The 16,859-nt window shown below is 38.3% G+C and overlaps 1 protein-coding gene across 1 annotated transcript in view; it reads right to left on the reverse strand.

Moving 5' to 3' along the window:
- Positions 1-16,859, reverse strand: part of SPIRE2 (spire type actin nucleation factor 2) — a 57,606-nt gene that overhangs the window by 32,013 nt on the left and 8,734 nt on the right. Inside the window, exon 2 of the mRNA XM_027846030.1 lies at positions 1,444-1,487. Within this exon, the coding sequence (XP_027701831.1) occupies positions 1,444-1,487 (44 nt within the window). The remainder of the gene's footprint in view (positions 1-1,443; positions 1,488-16,859) is intronic.

The following is a 16,859-nucleotide window of genomic DNA, read 5'->3' on the forward strand; positions in this document are numbered from 1 at the left end:
GATGCCTAGTAAATAGATTCATACTGCAGCAGATTTAATTTAGGTTAATTCTGAGGAATCAGTTTCCTGAGGCTCTGGGAATATTGTCTGCAGACAGCGGTAAATTAAAGTCTGTGCAAGATTTCAGATGGGACTTCCTTACCCTTTATTAGATTTATGATAATCAATCAATAAGTATTTATTATGTGCCTACTATGTGCCAGGCAACATGGCTTATTGGATAGACAACTGGCTATAGCTTCGCACTTGAGGACCTAGAGGTCCACATGTGGCCTCGAGGCTACAGGTTCCCCACCCCTGGGCTACAGGTTCAAGTCTTAGCTCCGACACATTTATAGTGACTGCTAATTATTTAACATCTCAGTGCTCTAGGAAATTTAAGATTCTAAACCACAGAGGCACGCCTGTAGTCTTTGTTAGTAGGAGAGGCTGAAACTGAATGACTGAAAGATATCTGGAGCTCCAGAGTTCTGAGCTGCAGTGGGTTAGACAAATGGAGCTTTGAAGTAAGTGCAGTCCTACTATGCAGACTCCTCAAGAGCAGGGAGCCACCAGGCTGCCTACTGAGGGACAAATTGTCCCATTCAGAAACGGAGCAGGTCAAAGCTTCTGCCTGATTCATAGTAGCCACTGTACTTCCACACTGGGCAAACTAGAGAGATCTAGTCTCCAAAAATGAAAAAGAAAAAGAAAAAAAAATGCAAAGAAAGTGCTGATTTTCATTGGTAGAGGAAGTTCCAAGGGCCAATGAAACCTCAGTTCAGATTTCACAACTCCACCCAAAAATCCATTAGCCATTGTGATAAGCTCTGAGGATCCACCTACCTCCCAGGAGGGTTGTGAGGATCAAGTGAGTTAATTACTGTAAAGCTCTTAGCTCAGTGCCTGGCACATAGTAAGCTCTATATAAATATTTATTATGATGATTATTCTTACAAAGACAAATATACAAAAAGTCTCTTCCCTTGAGGAATTTACTTGCTTTTATTCCATTAGGGAAAACAACATATACACATACAAATATATAGAAAATAAATAAAAGGTAATTTGGGGTAGGGGGAAAAGGCCTCATATAGGTAGTGAGCATTTGTGCTGACCCTTGAAGGAAGCTGGAATTCTAAGAGGCAGAGGTGAAGAGGAGGTCTATTCCAGACAGAGGGAAGAACCCATGTGAAGGCACCAAATGGGGAGATGGTGTATTGAAGGCTAGTTTTGCTGGACAAGAATGTGTGTGAAGGAGGATAATGTGGAAATGTCTTGGCATGGCCCCATTCTTTTCTACAATTCAGGGCCTTGCTAGATAATATTCACCCCCATTTTACAAGACCCAGTCAATGATCCAACTGTTACTTAGGAAACAGGAATTGTCTAGATGACTATTATGGGCCACTAAGAACTTGATGATTCTCTGGTCCTGTATTTTTTGAGTGATAAAGTACATACCTGGGCTTCTGTGTTGGCTGGTGGTGCCACCATGGTTGAGGAGTCTGCAAAAAGAGAAAGACACTGTTAAGTCCCTGCTAAGTAGCCCAAGGGTTTCTACTTTTAAACACAAGTTTTATTCCATCTACCCCCTTCAAGTATACCTTTTTTTTTTTTTTTATGGGATACTGAAACATAGATTACAACATCTTGAATAGGCAAGAGAAGAACTGGACAATTTTACTGCAATACTTTATGCCTTTGTGATTTTTGTCCATGTGGGTCGTCCCTATGCTGATGCAGATTGCAACCTCTTCAACTTTAGTAGATCGCCTTTGAGAGTTGCTGTGGTCAAAACAAATACATTAGCCATTAGCCAATCTGGCTTGATCATGAGATTTAGTGTGAGGCTCCAAGAGCTTCAGTGATTTGCCAAAGCTCACAAAGGCAGTAGCTGAACTGGGATTCAACAATCTAGGTCCTCCAATGCTAAATCTAGTGTGATTTCTCTCTGAACTTAGCCAGATTAGGCTTCAGATGAGATAGACAGACAGAGTACATCACTGGGTCTATACTCAAAGTCTTTGTTTTTTGATTAAACCTGCCCAAACTCATATTTTACTGGTATAACTTGTAAGAACCCAAGGTCATCTTCCTGTCTTGATGAAGCATCAGAGTGGGTCTTTATGGAAGTCCAGCCTATTAAATAATTGATCTATCAATCAATCTAATCAATAAGAATTTATTGGGTTCCTACTATAGGCCGGATATTATGCTAGGTGATGTGTATATAAGGACAAAACCAAAAGAAACCTATTATCAATGAGCTTATATCCTAATAGGGGTGACAACTGTTCACATTTATTATTGGCCAATGAGTCCAGCCCTTCCTAGCAGGAACAGAGTGGTTGGTTGATGCATTTCCCACTTTGGAGCTTGTATAGATATTCTTTAAACTGCTTCTGGTCTTCTAGCTGCCTTATGAAGAGTCCACAACTTGAGGTACAATCTGAAGGTACTAGTTGACTAGAACTTCTTCCCTGTCTTGGTTAGATTTCTTCCTGTCTGGTGGAATTCAGGTAAGAGAAGAGAGGCAAAGCTGTAAGGGGAAAGGGAGTTTTTAAATCCTCCCCATCCATGAATATGGGCCTCAGTTCTTTGCCTCGCTGTTTGTTCTTTTATTTTAGGTTAAGGAGATTAGAGAAGGAGGTATAGGAGTGGAGCCAGGCTGGTTTTGTACCCATTGCAGCATTGATGCCCCAAGTACTTAAGAATGGCCTTTAGAACTCAACACAGTCAACTGAGTAGCATTTATTAAATACCAACTATATTCCAGGCACTTAGTAAAAGTTAGAGATACAAAAAAGACCCAAAACCCAAACAGATCACAGTTCCTGCTCTCAAGGAGCTCATAATCTAATGAGGGAGACAACATGTCAACTGCTATATACAAATAAGATTTTATTTATATATATATTTATATATGTACATATATATATATATATGGAGAGAGAGAGAGAATGAGAGAGAGACAGAGACAGAGACAGAGGGAAGGTACTAGGATTAAGGACTGGGAAAGGCCTCTTGCAGAAGTTGGGACTGGGACTTATACAGAACAGATGCCCCATTTGGATGTGAACTTGGTGGGACCAATGCTATGTAGAAACTGAGTTAACCACTCTTGCCAGAGACCAAGGAAGTATATAGGAATATAGTGCACCCCTCTAGTTGGGGAAAATGTTTGTACTTCTGTTCTTGCTATATCTTCAAAACAAATATTCTTTTGTAAAAATGAAACAATGTTAATTGATTATATGGGATTAAGGAGTTAAGCAGTACTAGGCAGCTGGAGGAACATGTCAGAATGGGAGCTTGATTGGCCCTGGAGTCAAGAGGATGGGAGTTCAAATCTGACCTCAATCACTTGCCATTTCCTAGCTGTGTGACCCTGGGCAAGACACTTAACCCCATTGCCTAGCAAAAAACAAAAACAAAACAGAATGGGAGTTTGAACTGATAGCATTAGAGAAATGCCCCCTTGTCTCTCAAGGGTCCTCTTAAATCCTTGAGGGGGTGATGTAATCAGCCTTCTAGGAGAGGAAGGCTAGAGTACTTGCTATATTAAAAAACACATGTAAGGTAAACTTGGAAGCAGGAGACAAAAGGTCAGGGGCTGGACATATAGATCTGCGAGCCATCTGCAAAGAGATGATAATAAATCCATGGGAGCTGATAAAGTCACCAAATAAGAAGATACAGAGAGAAAAGAGAAGAGGGATCCAGGTCAGAGCCTTGGGGGACGGCCACCATTACAGGGCAGGAGGTGGATGAGGCTTTAATGGAAAGATCAGTTCATTTAATAGAACAACTGCAGAAGATCCAGAAACCATATATCCTCAACATCAAGAATGCCTTTTTGCACGCCATCTTGGGGAGGGAGGCAGGGAAAGGCGGAGGCGGGGGGAGGAGAAAATTTAAAACTCAAAAGCTTATGGAAGTGATTGTTGAAAACTAAAAATAAATAAATTTAAAAAAAAGAATGCCTTCAAAGTCTGTTTAAAAGATGCTCCCAAGAAGTTTGACTTTGGCTTCCCCGTTTTACACACAAGGAAACCAAAGAGTCAATACTATTGATGAGGTCTAGAGGTTTGGGGGTGCCCCAAGATCACGACATGTGGGTCCTGCCTGAAATAATTCGACCTAAGCCTCCTTTCAGCCAAAGACAAAGTTTATTAAAGATCTGCCATATTGGCCAGACTCTTAAGGAATCTGAGAGTCTTGTGAGCTATTGGCTAGATTATAAGAATCTGAGCAGTGGCTAGATTTTAAGAATCTAAACACCTTAGTGGAGACAAGATGGACTTTATATACAGAAAGACTGGGAGGGATCTAGGCGTGGCCAAGTAGTCTGAGGGGACTGTGAAGTAATAGAACACCAGGGACCTGGAATACAGTGGCCAAGGGAGAATGGAGCCTAGATAGGATAAAGGGTGGAAAGTGGCCATCGGGAGGTAAGACAATGGAGGGCTAAAATTATAGCCTCAGGGGAACACCAGAGATTTGATAAGAAAAAGATACACCAGCACCAATTTTCTTGGTGCTAAAACTGGCAAAAGTTGTGGTATTTGTTCATTTTCTGCTTTGGTCCAATGGCATCTTAGGAGCTAATTTTCCTGAGATACAAAGTTAGAATTGTACCAGATTGATGATTGCCAAGAGAACCTGCTAATTTTGTAAAGGTTTACAAAGCATTATCAAGAACCAAAAGGGTTCTAAGGATAAAAATCAACATTGTACTGATACACCAAGTATTAGAAGATGATAACCCAGAATACCATGTTAATTTGACTTACAGCTTATGGTTTAGATGGCAAAAAAGAAAACAGATGATAAACTATAGATTTGCTAGAAAAAGTATCTAAAGGACAAAAAAAAATATTTTCAATTGGTATCTGGTCTTACTTAGCAAAATCCATAATGTCACAATACACAACACGTACTAGCTGTGTGACCCTGGGCAAGTCATTTAACCCCAATTGCCTAGCAAAAAGCAAAAAAAAAAAAAAAAAAATCTATAATGTCCAAAGAAAAGTTCCTGGTAGAGAAGAGGGAAGGAATGGGAGCTTAAATGTTTGTTTTATTGAAAATGATTCCTAGCAAAGCTCAGTGGTAAAATATAGGTGTGGCTTTCTTTATACAGTAGATGCATTCCTGGAAAGAAAGAGTGTATGAATAATACTTTGTTAAGCAAATATTTCAAACGTGCAAGAGGAGGTTGCTATTTAAAGAAACCTTGAGGAGAATTATTTAAATTGAATAACTCTTCTCTAACTTATATTTTCTACTGTTAGAGGATTTTCACAGACCTGACTTCCTTCTAGCAATGGACATTGGACTCAATAGAGAAATAGCAAGCCCTGCCTTACTGGAACATGAAGGGATATACATATTTGGGATAACCCATGTACTTCTGATGGTCATATTTCCATATAGCTAAGGAAGCTCCCAAGAGAACAATTAAATGATGAAGGTTATTTCATTCAGGTTTACAATAAAAAATAATAGCTATCACCAAGAAAACACAGTCAAGGCTGAAGAGCAAGGGCCTGGGAGTTAGGAGACCTGAGTTGTAGGCTCGTTTTTGACACTAGCTAGCTGTATAACCTTGGATAGGTCACTCAACCTCTATATTTCTGGCTCCTAAATTGTTAAAGAATAAAAAGAGAGAGAAATACCTACCCTGTTTACCTTAAAAGATTAGCTAGTGCTAGTTAGTGGTAAAACCAGATCTAAAATCATCAGAGCTTTTGGCATTTTGTCTAGGGCTCTGGGCTACCTTCAGTCTATGGCTTGGATCAGTGCCTCCATTCATCTGGGTAGGGAAGTCCTGACATAGGAACTTGTGGTGTATAAACTCCTTCTACTTATGTCAAATGACAACTCTGTCTGTTATTTATGTCTTGGAGAGTTTCGTGGGGGCATGGAGAGGTTAAATAACTTCCCTTAGTCATACAGTTAGTATGTGCAAGAAGGAGGACCTGAATCTATGCCTTTCTGACCATAAGCCCAGTCCCCTACCTACTACACTATGCTTCTTCTCACCATACAGAATTAACATATCTTTAAGAACAGACTAGTTACATAGGTACTTACTGTACCTAATGAACAGCCTTCCTTTGAAGACCTCACAGAACACTTTGATGCACTTATGATGTAAATATTGTATATTATATATTATCTGTATTGGTATATTATCACCCTACTAGACTGTAAGCTTCCTGAGAGCTTACAGTTATGTGTTATCTAAATTTTGCAGGTCTCTTAATAGCTAGCACAAAGCTCTTAGTACTGTAGGTACCTAATCAATATTTGTTGTAATGTGTAAATCATCTTTTATTTACTTATAAGCCCTCTCTAGAGGGAGATCAGAGTTTATGTAGCAGGAAGCTGATATAGACAGATGGCAAGGGACTTTATCATGTTCTGTTAATGCAGTGGTGAGGCAAGGTAAATTCATTTTCCTATCCAGTGGCACTTTCCCACCAAGCTGACTTGCTCATTATTCAATCAGTAGAGGCCTTTTGCTGAAGTGAGATGTATCACAATTAAAAGAAAATGGAAGAAAAACCCCCAAATATCTGGGAATTTGCCTCACTAAAAATATATGTGGATAGACCTGAATAAATGGAGGGACATTCATGAACTAGTAAGATTGATGTATTAAAAATGACAATACTCCCTAAATTAATTTATGTAGTTAGTGTAAAACCAATCAAAATATCATTGGGTTTCTTTATAGAACTGGATAAAATCATAATGAACATAATATGGAGAAACAAGTGGGCAAGAATATTAAGGGCATGATGAAAAAAAGGCTTTAAAACACATTACAAAGCAGTTATATTTGAAAATATTTGGTACTGGACCAAAAAAAAAAATAGGTAACAAGAATAGAATAGAAAAGGCACACCATTAAGTGTACACCAGTGTACAAACATTCCAATGTCTCCTTCATCCTTAAAAACCCTTACTTGATCTATTCATCCCTGCTAGCTATTGTGCGGTAAAGCTCCTCACTTTCGTGTCCAAATTTCTTAAGAAAGCCATCTACAATATATGCTTTCACTTCCTTTCCTTTGACTTCTTAACTCTCTAGAGTTTGGCTTCCGATATCAAAATTCAACTGAGACTACTATCTTCAAAGTTACCAACAATCTCTTAGTTGCCAAATCTTTTCTCAATCCTCAGCCTTCTTAACATCTCTGCAACCTTTGATACTGTTGATCACCCTTTTCTCTTTGATTCTGTCTTCTCTTTAGGTTTTAGTAATACTGTTCTCTCCTGATTTTCCTCCTACCTATTTGACTGCTCCCTGTCAGTCTTCTTCGCAGGAACCTCATCCAAGTCATGCCTGATAACTTTGGGTAGCTCCGCAGGCTCTGTTCTGGACCCTCTTCTCTCTATATATTATTGTATATTCTATAGAATATTACATATTCTCTCCCTCCCTCTCTCTCTCTCTCTCTCTCTCTCTCTCTATATATATATATATAGATAGATAGATAGATAGATATAGATATATACATGTATATATTTCAATTGCTGATCTCATCAGCTCCCATGGATTCAATTATCCTCTCTATGCAGATGATTCTCAGACCTATTTGTCCAGTTCAAACTTCTTTCCTGATCTCTAGTCTTCCATTTCCAACTGTCTTTTTTGGACATCTCAACAAATTCAAAATTATTCTCATTTTATTTCCCCCCAAACATTCCCTTCTTCCAAACTTCCCTTTTAATGTGTCACCCATGCCCACAGCTTAGGAGTCATCCTTCTCCCTGCCCAGGTGGCATGCACTAACCCCATGTATCCATTCTCAACATCTCTTGTATGTGACTGCTTGGTGTAAGCTTTCATCACCTCATGCCTAGACTGCTATAGACGATTGCCATAAATCTGGAATGCTCCCTATTTCAGTCCATCCTCCACTCATTTATCAAAGTGATCTTCCTAAAGCACAGGTCTGACCAGCACACACACACACACACACACACACACACACACACACACACACACTCTGTCCTCACTCAATAAATTCCACTGTTACCTGTAGGATCAAATGTAAAATACACTGATTTTTTTTGAGCTTTAAAATTTATTTTAAACTTAAATATAAAATAAGGAAAGAAAAAAAAAACATGGCCTGTGTTTGATTTTTAAAGTTTCTTCGTACTTTTGCAGTTTTCTTTATGTCTTACTCTGCTTCTCATTAATACTGTTCCTCACTCCATCTTCACTCTACTCCATGCATTTTCACTGAATATTGCCTGTAATCTGTAATTCTCCCTCTCTTCGCTTCCACCTCTTGGCTCCCTTGACTTTAAGTCTCAGTTAAAATCCTACTTTCTGCAAAAAGTCTTTGCTGGTCACTCTTAATTCTAGTGCCTTCCTTATGAGATTACCTCCAATTTACCCTGCATATACTTTGTATGTATATAATTGGGTTTTTTTATTTAAAATTTATTTTGTTTTTAATTTATGGAATAAAACAAACATTTCCATAACATAGAATCATTTAAAAAAGATGATCACACATGAAACTGCAAATCTACTATATATAACTTTGCCATTCCATTTAAATATACAACAGTTACGTAAATTTCTTTTTTTTCTTCCCTCCCTTCCCCCACCCTAGAGATGACCACCGTTAGACACAAATAGGTATATATGTAAAATTATCATATATATATACTTCCATTTACCAGTTCTGTCTTTGGATTCAGATAGCATCTTTCTTCATATGTCCTTTATGGTTAATTTAGGTATTTATATTAGTCAAAATAACTTAATCACTCAAAGTTGTCCTTAAAACAATATTACTGTTATCATAACAGTGATCTCTTGGTTCTGCTCATTTCTCTCATCATTATTTTGTGCAAGTCTTTCCATGTTTTTCTAAGATTGTAGTATTCCATCACAATCATATACCACTACTTCAGCCATTCCCCAATTAATGGACATCCCTGAAATTTCTAGTTCTTTGCCACGACAAAGAGAGCTGCTATAAATATTTTAGAACATATAGGTTCTTTTCCTTTTCCCCTCATCATCTTTTCTTTTTGTATGTACATAGCTGTTCACACATTGTCTCCCCCTTTCCTCTGAGAGCATTTAGTGTTTTTACCTTTCTTTGTATCCCTACTACTTAGCACAGTACCTAGCATATAGTAAATGCTTAATAACTCACTGACTGTTCAGTGTTAAACATACCTATAGAAAATTGAAAGCAGGGAAAAGATTATTTAACAAATGTACTTGGAATGAGCACAATAACATAATGTTTGATAAACCCAAAGATCTCACCTTTCGGGGCAAGAACTCACTATGTGACCAAAACTGCTGGGAAAATTGGAAAGTAGTCTGGTAGAAACTAGCTATCTTATACTATATACCAATATAAGGTCAAAATGGGTATGTGATTTAAACATAAAGGGTTATATCATAAGCAAATCAGTGGAGCATGGGAGATATCACTTGTCACATCTATAGATAGAAGAAGAGTTCATGACCAAACAAGAAACAGAGAGGTTCATAAGAGGTAAAAAGGATAATTTTGATTATACAAAATCAAAAAGGTTTTGCACAAACTAAACTAATACAGTCAAAATTGGATGAAAAGCAGAAAAGGGGGGGATCTTTACAGTAAATTTCTCTGATATGTCTATGTATTTCATGTATATATGTATATGTGTGTGTGTGTGTGTATGCGTATGTATATGTAATATGGAACTGAGCCAAATCTGTAAAAATAAGAACCATTACTCCATTGATAAAGGGTCAAAGGATAGGAACAGGCAGTTATCAGAACTATCAATAGTCACATGAAAAATGCTCTGAGTCATTAATAATTAGAGAAATGCAAATTAAAACAACTTTGAGGTACTACTTCATACTTATCAGATTGGCTAAGATGACAGAAAAGGAAATTGAGAAATGCTGGAGAACATGTAGAAAAATAGGAATACTAATGTACTGTTGGTAGAGCTGTGACAAGCATTCTTGAGAGCAATTTGGAACTATGCCCCAAAAACTATAAAACTGTATACACCCTTTGACCCAGCAATGCCACTATTAGGTCTATATTGCAAAGAGATAAAAGGAAAAGGATGCATATGTACAAAAATATTTATAGTAGTTCTTTTTGTGGTGGCAAAGAATCAGAAACTGAGGGATCCACATCTTTTGGGGAACAGCTGAGCAAGTTAAGGTGTATTGAATACATTGCAATACTATTGTGCTATAAGAAATGATGAAGGAGATGGTTTCAGAAAAACCTGAGAAGATCATATGAAATGATACAAAGTAAAGTGAGTAGAACCATAAGAATTTACATAGTAACAACAAAATTGTGAAGATCAACTATGAAAGACTTAGATCAGAGTTACTGGATGATATGATCCACCACAATTTTAAAAGACTCATAATGAAAAAGGCTATCCACCTCCAGATGAAAGAAGTGATAGACTCAGAATGCAGATTGAAGCATATAGTCTGTTCTCTTTCTTTCTTTTTTCTGTTTTTTAACTTTTTTTTGGAACATGGCTAATGTGGAAATATGTTTTGCATGATTTCATATATGTAATGGGTATTGTATTTTTTGCCTTCTCAATGAGTGAAGGAGGAGAAAAAAAGAGGGTTGGAACTTAAAATAAAATACAATTGAATTTTTAGAGACCTGAATGCACTTAGGAAAATTAGTTGGCAGTTTGATGGGAAATGGCTTCAGAGCCACATTTCATACTGCATACCTAAGAGATTTTCAGCTAGATGACAAATGAGGGGACAGACTAGCCCAAGGAACTGATGAGGTATAGGAGAAATGCCTGAAAAATATTGACACTTTATGCACTGAAATAAAATAATTTGGAAGTATATGTTATAAAGCAAGTTTAATTGTATTGATGTTCAAAATTAAGTCCATAGTAAGGGACAGGAAGTTGACCTGTGATGTCCTTGGTGCAGGGAATTCCTAAGTGAGCAAGTACCTTTTACCAGCGCAGGTCAGTAACCTTCTTTGCAGCTGAGAATCCTCAGAGCTGCCTGGAACCTTGAAAATGTAAGTGAATTTTCCTGACAGATAAACTGTGTGTATTAGAGACTGGTCTTGAACCCAGGTCTTCCTGGCTTTGAGGCCAGCTCTCTATTCACTAAGCCAAAAGAAGAGAAAAGAAAATAGAAAGCAGTTTCTGCTCCTTTCACTTAAGCAGGGGGGGAGGGGCCTGGGAAGTTTAAAACAATCCTATGTCATTGTAGTTAAAGATAAAAGCCTTTCACTTGCAGGACAGAAATACTTGGAGGGACTTCTTTCAAGGCTGGGATTCCCAGAGCAGCTCAGAGACAAAGAATCTCCCCTGAATAACAAATAAAAGCTTTAGTGTGGATAGAGGGAAAACTAACTCAGCCAGCAGAAATAGCTTCTGCCCAGGATTTGCAGCTGCCAAGACTGAGAGACAAGCACTGATCACTTCAAAAGACCAGACAGGACTGCCTAACTAGGCATTGTGGTAGAGAAGAAAAAGCCCTGGATAAGCACCAAAAGATCTGGGTTGTAGTCTTGGTTCTGTAACTAACTTGCTAGGCAACCTTGATCAGATCACCTACTTTCTCCGGACCTCAGTTTTTTTCATCCATAAAATGGATATATCTGGTCTATCTGCCTCACAGAGTTGTTAAGATCAAATAAAGTAATGGATATGAAAATACTTCATAAAGAATAGTGTAATATACAAAATACAAAAAAAAATATACAAAAGTATTATTATAGTGGTAGAGTCATCAGGGCTACCTAGTATTCTCAGAGATACTCGAATGATTTAGAGTTAGAAGGGACCTTAGGGTTATCCAGTTTGATTCATCCAACTGCAGGGCTTTATGTTAGATACTGAAAATACAAGGACATTCCCCCCTCCCCTTCTTCTAAAAAAAAAAAAAAGAATATGCCCTGCCCTCTGGCAGCTTACATTCTACTGGAAAGAAGCAACACAGAATATAAATTAATAAAAACAAAATAGGTTAAGAAGTAAAAAAGCCCAAATGACTGAGGGGATCAGAAGGGCTTCATGGAGGAGATGTACCTGAGCATAGTAAACAGTGTGATATGGCAGTCAGAAAGGGAGGTAGAGTGGTGAGTGGAAAGAGTCCTAGACTTTGAAAGAAAGGATCTGTGTTCAAATCCAGTTCTGCTGTTTACTGCATGTGTGACCTTGGATATGTCTGAGCCTCAATGTCCTCATCTCAAAAACTGACTGTAGAAAACAAGTCCTTAAAAAATACTATTGGCTAAATGGAAAAAAAAAAGTACACTGAAGAAAACAAGTCTTTAAAAAATATAATTGGCCAAATGGAAAAAAAGTACGCCGAAAGAACTCAATGCCTTAAAAAGAAGAATTGGCCAAATGGAAAAGGAAGCACAAAAATTCACTGAAGAGAACTCCTTAAAAAGCAAAATGGGCCAAATGGAAAAGGAGGTACAAAATCTAATAGATGAAAACAATTCGTTAAAAATGAGAATTGGGCAAGTGGAAGCTAATGATTCTATGAGAGAGTGAGAATCAGTCAAACAGAAACAAAAGAATGAAAAAATAGAAGACAACATAAAATACCTCATTGGTAAAACAACTGACCTGGAAAATAGATCCAGGAGAGACAATTTAAAAATCATTGGTCTACCTGAAAATCATGATGACAAAAATAGCTTGGATAGCATCTTTCAGGAAATCATCAAGAAAAACTGCCCTGACGTCCTAGAACCAGAAGGTAAAATAGTCATCTAAAGAATTCACCAATCACCTCCTGAAAGAGATCCCAAATTGAAAATGTCAAGGAATATTGTAGCCAAATTCCAAAATTATCAGGTGAAAGAGAAAATACTGCAAGCTGCCAGAAAGAAACAATTTAAATATCATGGAACCACAGTCAAGATTATGCAGGATCTTGAAGCTTCTGCATTAAAAGATCAGAAGGTGTAGAATATGATATTCCATAAGGCAAAGGAGCTTGGATTACAATCAAGGATCAACTACCCAGCAAAATTGAGCATAATCTTTCAGGGGAGGAGATGGGCATTCAATGAAATAGGGGACTTCCAAACCTTCCTGTTGAAAAGACCAGAGCTCAACAGAAAATTTGATCTTCAAATACAAAACTCCAGAGAGGCATTGAAAACGTAAATAGGACAGAAAACAACAACATGTTATTAATAAGGGCAAACTGTTTACATCCCTACAAGGGAAGATAATACTTGTAACTCTTGAGAATTGTATCCTTATTACAATGTGTAAAAGGAGTGTACATAAACAAAGGGTGTGGGTATAAGTTTACTTTGATGTGATGATAAAAAATCTACTTAAGTGGTGAAAAGGGATTGTTCTGGAAGAAGAGGAAAGGAGGAGGCAGACAAAGGTAAATTACATCACATGAAAAGGCACAAAAACCTATTTCAGTAGAGGAAAAGAAGGGAGGGAGATGAGCATTGTTTAAACCTTACTCTCATCAGATTTGGCTGAAAGAGGGAATAATATGATCAGTTAGGTATAGAAATCTAACTTACCCTATAGGAAGTAGGAGGGTAAAGGGGAAAGAAAAAGAAGGGGTGGATAGAAGGAAGGGAAGAAGTAGCAAGGGTAAAGGGGAAGAAAAGGGAGGGGACTGATAGAAGAGAGGGCAGACTTAGGGAGGTGGTGGTTAAAACCAAAACTAGTGAGGAGGGAAAGGGAGAAAGGAGAGAGACAAGCAGAAACAGAGGGGAAAATAAGATGAAGAGAAAGATATAGAAAGTAGTCATAGCTGTGAATGTGAATGGGATGAACTCCCATAAAACAGAAGTAGATAAAGTGGGTTAAGAACCATAATCCTACAATATGTTGTTTAAAAACCTGAAAAGACTTATATGAACTGGATGCTGAGTGAAATGAGCAGAACCAGAACATTGTACACAGTAACAGCCACATTGTGTGATGATTGAATTTGAAAGACTTAGCTCTTCTCAGCAATGCAAGGATCTTAGGCAACTCCAAAAGACTCACGAAGGAAAATGCTATCTGCATCCAGAGAAAGAACTATGGAGTCTGAATGCAGATGGAAGCATACTATTTCCTCTCCTTTTCTTTTGTTGTTTTGTTTTGTTTCTTCTTTCTGTTCCTTCCATTAGTTCTAATTCTTCTTTACATTATGACTAATATGAAAATATGTTTAATATGAATGTATAAGTAGAGCCTATATCAGAATACATGCTGTCTTAGGGAGGGGGGAGGAGAGGAAGGGAGAGAAAATTTAAAACTCAAAATCTTATGGAAGTGAATGCTGAAAACTAAAAATTAATTAATTAATTATTTAAAATAAATAAAAGAAGAATGCGCTGCCTCAAGAGGTTGAGTTCCTTCATTGTTATTCTTCAAGCAAAGACTGGATGAACACTTGTCAAGGAAATTGTAGAGGCATTCTTGTTCAGGCCCAAGTGGGACTAGATGTCCCCTGTAGTCTCTTCCATCTATGAGATTCTGTGATGCCCAGGGAAGGGAAAAAAACTTATCCAAGGTCACTCAAGTAGTAAGCTACCAAACTGGGATTCAAAACCATGTCCTCTGACCTCAAAGCAGTGTTTTCTTTTTTAGTGGCTTTGTTCCCACCAGTCTGTGGGATACCCTTGACAATGACCCCTTTATTCCATATGGTTTGAGGAAACTTAGAGAAGTAAGCAAGTGTGTAGAATCTCATGTGCTATCTGTACAGTGGGAGAAGCTGCTTTCCACCTACCTTGCCTAAAGGCATCCTTCCACATCTTTAGCAGTAGGTCACAGCTGCATGATGAGCCTACAGCTAGGAGTCCTTTCTCATAATCTCAGCCCATTGAGAGGTGGCAAAGACTAAAGAGCAGGGCTCCTTCACAGACCGAATGTATCACAAGAACAATGAATGATTCTTCAGAATGGGTGAGTGGAGGGAATGATATGGTGGCAGAGGAAGGGAGTAGAATTCCTGTAATGAGCTCAGCCTGTTTCCAGCAAAAGGTATGCATTCTGTCTCAGTAGAAATGATCATCATTTGCACTTGGCTCATGCAGAAAAAATGCTGTTTTATTTCCCTTAAGCCACACACTATAGAAAAAATGCTGTTTTATTTCCCTTAAGCCACACACTATTTCTTTAATAGTGCTTTCTTTTTTCCAATTACATGTAAAGGCAATTTTCAACATTCTTTTTTTTTTAAGGCAATTGGGGTTAAGTGACTTGCCCAGGGTCACACAGCTAGTAAGTGTCAAGTGTTTGGTCTGAGGTCACATTTGAACTCAGGTCCTGTGTTCTATATACTGTGCCACCTAGCTGCCCCTTCAACATTCATTTTTTTTAAAAGATTCTGAGTTCCAAATTTTTCTTCCTCTCTCCCTTCCCCACTTTTGCCACCCCAAGACGGCAAGCAATCTGATATAGGTTATACATAACCACACACTATTTCTGTCTTCCTGAAACAAGTGCAGTCCAGAGATAGACGAAGTCAGCAATAGTGAAAAATCCATGCTGAGTGAAGACGGTTCCAGGACCTCGTAGAAGATCCTCTGTTTGACATTGAAAGCTCTCCAGAACCTGCTCCCTCCTGCCTTCCCAGTTCCCCTCCACATATTCTGTGATCTAAGGACACTCACCTTTCTCTTCCTTACACATGACACTTTATCATCCAGTTCTGCCTTTGCACTGGTTGATCCCCATGCCTGGAATTATTCCTCCTTACCTCCTTCATTTGGATTTCGTAGCTTCCTGCAAGCCTCAGTTCAAATCCCAGCTTCTTTCCCTAGGACACCTTTCCCAGTTCCCTCCACTGCTAGGGCCTTCTCTCTACAATATTGTCTTCCATCCTCTCTGTACCATATATCTATCTCTGTACAATGTATACATAGTTATTTGTATGCTGTCTTCTTCATTTGAACGTGAACTCTGAGGTCAGGAACAATATCCCCCTCACCCCTTTCTTTGTATCCCCAATGCTTAGCACAGTATCTGGCACTTAAGTACTTATTTACTAACTGATTGAAAAGAACTGGAGTGACTTGTGTTTGATAGGGGAAGGGTCCTAAACCCCCAAAGCAAGGAACCCATAATCAGAAACCCTGTGTATTTCAAAAATAACTTGGGGGTGATATTTGCAGTAGCAATAGCATAAAGTGCATATGTATCTGACTGACTATAGGCCAATGACTCCTTTCTGAGCCTCAGTTTCCTCATCTGTAAAATAAGGAAGTTGGACCAGATAATACCTTTTACCTTTAAATTCTATAATATAATGAAACACAATTATTACATTCCTAAACTCTCTTCTCACACTATATAAGGTCTCAAAAATTCATTCCTTTGGGTTAAGGCATTGTCCCTGGTCAGAATGCTAATACCCCTAGCCACTATTAGGTATTAGCATGATCCTATCAATTAGTTTCCCATTCTATCCAAGGCAGCTGAAAGCAGGCCATTGTATGAATGGGGCACAGAACAAGTAATATTTTCTAGGGGAGAAAATGTAAAAAAATGATCCAGTATAGAGAGTGCAAAAGTAGTCCCTGGTAAGCCAACAACAACTTGAGGAACTTGGTACGTGAGTAAGAGGAGAACACCCTGCCCCCCAGATACAAAAAGAAGAAGGGTGTCAGTGAAATTGAAGGCGGAAGGCACTTCAGATAAGTTTTGCCAAGTTCACTGGCCTGCTTACAGACAGTCCAGAGTAGTCAATTTCAAACCACGTGGCCTAATTTAGGAGAAGTTTCTAGAGGTCTGAAACGGTAGCCAGGACAGTATAGACTTGTACGGGTATTGAAGAAAAGTAGATTGGATTGACCTGAACAGAACACCATGGCCTTATCTGACAAGGATCACTCAAGCCAACTTTGCAG

The sequence above is a fragment of the Vombatus ursinus genome, unplaced genomic scaffold (genome assembly GCF_900497805.2).
Source record: "Vombatus ursinus unplaced genomic scaffold, bare-nosed wombat genome assembly UNPS02005286.1, whole genome shotgun sequence".
Lineage (NCBI taxonomy): Eukaryota > Metazoa > Chordata > Mammalia > Diprotodontia > Vombatidae > Vombatus > Vombatus ursinus.